The 3,039-nt window shown below is 35.6% G+C and overlaps 1 protein-coding gene across 1 annotated transcript in view; it reads right to left on the bottom strand.

Moving 5' to 3' along the window:
* LOC107618156 (cytochrome P450 71A1) overlaps nt 1-1,259 on the bottom strand; it is a 3,258-nt gene extending 1,999 nt beyond the window's left edge. The window contains exon 1 of the mRNA XM_016320115.2: nt 270-1,259. Within this exon, the coding sequence (XP_016175601.2) occupies nt 270-1,184 (915 nt within the window). The 5' untranslated portion in view covers nt 1,185-1,259. The remainder of the gene's footprint in view (nt 1-269) is intronic.

The raw sequence follows: 3,039 nt of genomic DNA, 5'->3' as shown, positions 1-3,039 counted from the left end.
GCCAATAATCAATAACACATATAGAAAATAGAAAAAATTTATTATAAACATACCACATTTTTATTTACAAAAAGTATATTATTTTTTATTTATTTATTGTTAAGATAGTCATAGTTTAACTTGGACAACTTTCCTGGAATGACCACTATGACAATGATTTAAAAACACTAATAATTCAACAAAATGTCATTTTCCCTTCTTCCTTATTTCTAATCCATTATCTTAGGTGACAAAGTAGGATGAAAGAGATTGGGGAGTACAATATGTACCTGACTAAATGCTTTAACGCCATGCCTCTCAAGTTTGACCTCAAGATTAGGATCCTCTGCAAGCTCCAAAAGAACATCAACCATGTCCTTGGCAACATAATCCTTCACTGCTCTCCTCCTCTCAATGTGTTCATCCAACACATGCTCCATAAACCTATCAAACTTCTTAGCCAAAGCTTTCATCCTCTTGATGTATCCCTGCAAATCCAAGAAATGAATCCAAGGGATGAAGTCCCCTATGTTAAGCACACCGTTCAGCAAGAACAACTCGTCCAGCATCTTCTTGAATTCGTCCGGTGATATAATTGCGTTCTCTGATTTCTCCGAGTACTTCTTCCCAAGCACCATGCGGCTTATAACATTGAGGCTTAGAGTTGAAAGATGGTCCTTCAACAACACTGTTTTGTTATTAGAGTTGGCAAGATCACTCAGCAGATTTTGCATCTCTTCTTTTCTTATGTACTCATACGACTCTAGGCGTTTAGCGCTGAAGAGCTCCATTAAGCACATTCTTCGCGCTTGCCGCCAGTACGGGCCATACTGAGACCATGTTATGTCGGAATAGTTGTAGGTTGTGTATTTTCCGGCAGAGAATTTGGGTCGGCCGGCTATGGCGGCGTCGTGGGTTTTGAGGAAAGATCTGACCATTTCTACTGATGAACCCACAACTACAGGGTGGGAGCCGAACCAAAGATGCATGATGGGCCCATATTTTTTGCTAAGATCGTCGATGGACCGGTGAGGAAGGGATCCAATGAGGTTTAGGTTCCCTATGATGGGCCATGGTTTTGGGCCTGGTGGCAGATTGTATCGTCGGCCACGAATATGGCGCAGGAGGAGGTCGACGGCCACAAAAGTGGCTAATATTGTTGCTATGGTTGGAATTAAGCCAGGAGATAAGAAATCTATAACCATATTTGGGTTCGTGGTTTTTGGATTACTGAGATAAAGGAAGAATGTTATGTGTTTAATATATGAATGATGAAGGTACATGTGTGAGTGGATGTATTTATAGAGAAAATTATTGCCGTGTGATGCATGCTAATCCTAATTAACTAATTTTGGTTGTATGTGTGTACTGTGTAACCTTAGATTCTTTGTGGACTTGTTCATTATTTTACTCTTTTCGTCTAAGTGCTTGACCTTGACTTCATGAATAAAGAGTAAAGGCAAGTAGTAGGAAATTGCTTCAACTTTGGCTGGTCCTTTCGTTTTGAGTTCTATTTTTTTGGATAATTTTTTTTCTTTCTACTGACCTTATAAGGCTGTAATAAACACAACTTTTGTCTAAGTGTGAATACAACAATTAAAAAAATAAAGTTGATCTAATCATTATAGAGTAAAGTATGGTTTTGGTCCCAACGTTTGGGGTAAGTTCTATTTGTGCCTCTAACGTTTAAATCGTCCTATTTGTATCATTAACGTTTATAAAAGTGATTCAATGTTATCTTACTATCAATTATACTAACAAATCAGATTATATTTTTTTTAATTATTCTCACTTGGATGTATTCATTCTCAATTAGGTCTCACTTGGATGTGTTCGATTTTAATATTATACCCATTATTTGTGTTTAGATTCAATTATATCCCTAAAAAAATGAATTATATAAATGTTGTAGGAATTAGTTTCAACATTTGATGAGCTATTTTTCGGAGTAGATCATCGATTCTATCCTAAACATTTGTATTCTAACTTCAAGAAGAGATTTTTAAAACTCAAACTAAAGCACTCATGATATGTAATTGACGGCAGGATAATATTAAATCACTTTTACAAACGCTAGGGATACAAATAGGACGATTTAAACGTTAGGGATACAAATAGAATTTACCCCAAACGTTGGAGACAAAAACGATACTTTACTCATCATTATAAGACCTTAGTAATATTCAGACATAAATGTATTTTTTTACATTATAACTTAATTATCTATTTTGTACCAGCTATTTTTAACCACTGGTAATTTACTATCATGTCTATAAATCAAAATTTGAAATTTGAAATTTTTTTTTTGTCAAAGGAAGGATTTTATTGATTTGTTGAAATAGACGGTCTAAAATAGGATAACACTAAGAGAATGTGGTTTCATCAATTACATTGATTGACATGAGATAAAATTAACTTTAAAAAGAAATAAGCAAAACAAAAATAACATTAGAAAAAAGGGAATTAGAAGCGAGGACCCTGCGGGAGAAGAAATCCTCTATGAGCTTCCTGTCCTCTTTGACAATTTCATCACATGGGGTCGTTTTATGCTTGAAGACTTGCAAGTTACGTGCCAACCAAATCTTCTACAAGGTGATTGCAGCAAGGCTCCATCGCTGTTTTTCTTGGTTTCCACCACCGCATTGAATTACTATCTCCCTCCACCATTTCCATAACACTGTGGTATTTTCAGGTAAGGCAAAATTATCAATTTTCCTCCATACTTGCTCAGTTTAAGGGTAATGAATTAAACAATGAATAATTGATTCTAGTTCATTTATACATCTAAAATACTGAGGATTCACATTAGAAAATCTGAACTGTAGCTTGATCTTAACTGGGAGTCCTCCATGAATAGCTTTCCACAAAAATACCTTTTGCTGGGGAATGTAAGGACCAGATCGATTGCCACACATCTTTTTGCTTGAAGACCTCTGGGAGGAACTCTATTGGCGAATAAAAAAATTGGAATGCAATTCGGTATCTTGAGTTTACTTTGTAAGTACCACTTCTGTCCTTTACCCAAATCAGTTTATCTTGTTGCTCTGTTCTTTGAGTCTG

This window comes from Arachis ipaensis, chromosome B09, assembly GCF_000816755.2.
Source record: "Arachis ipaensis cultivar K30076 chromosome B09, Araip1.1, whole genome shotgun sequence".
NCBI classification, from domain to species: domain Eukaryota; kingdom Viridiplantae; phylum Streptophyta; class Magnoliopsida; order Fabales; family Fabaceae; genus Arachis; species Arachis ipaensis.
This window is presented reverse-complemented; position numbering and strand designations above follow the sequence as displayed.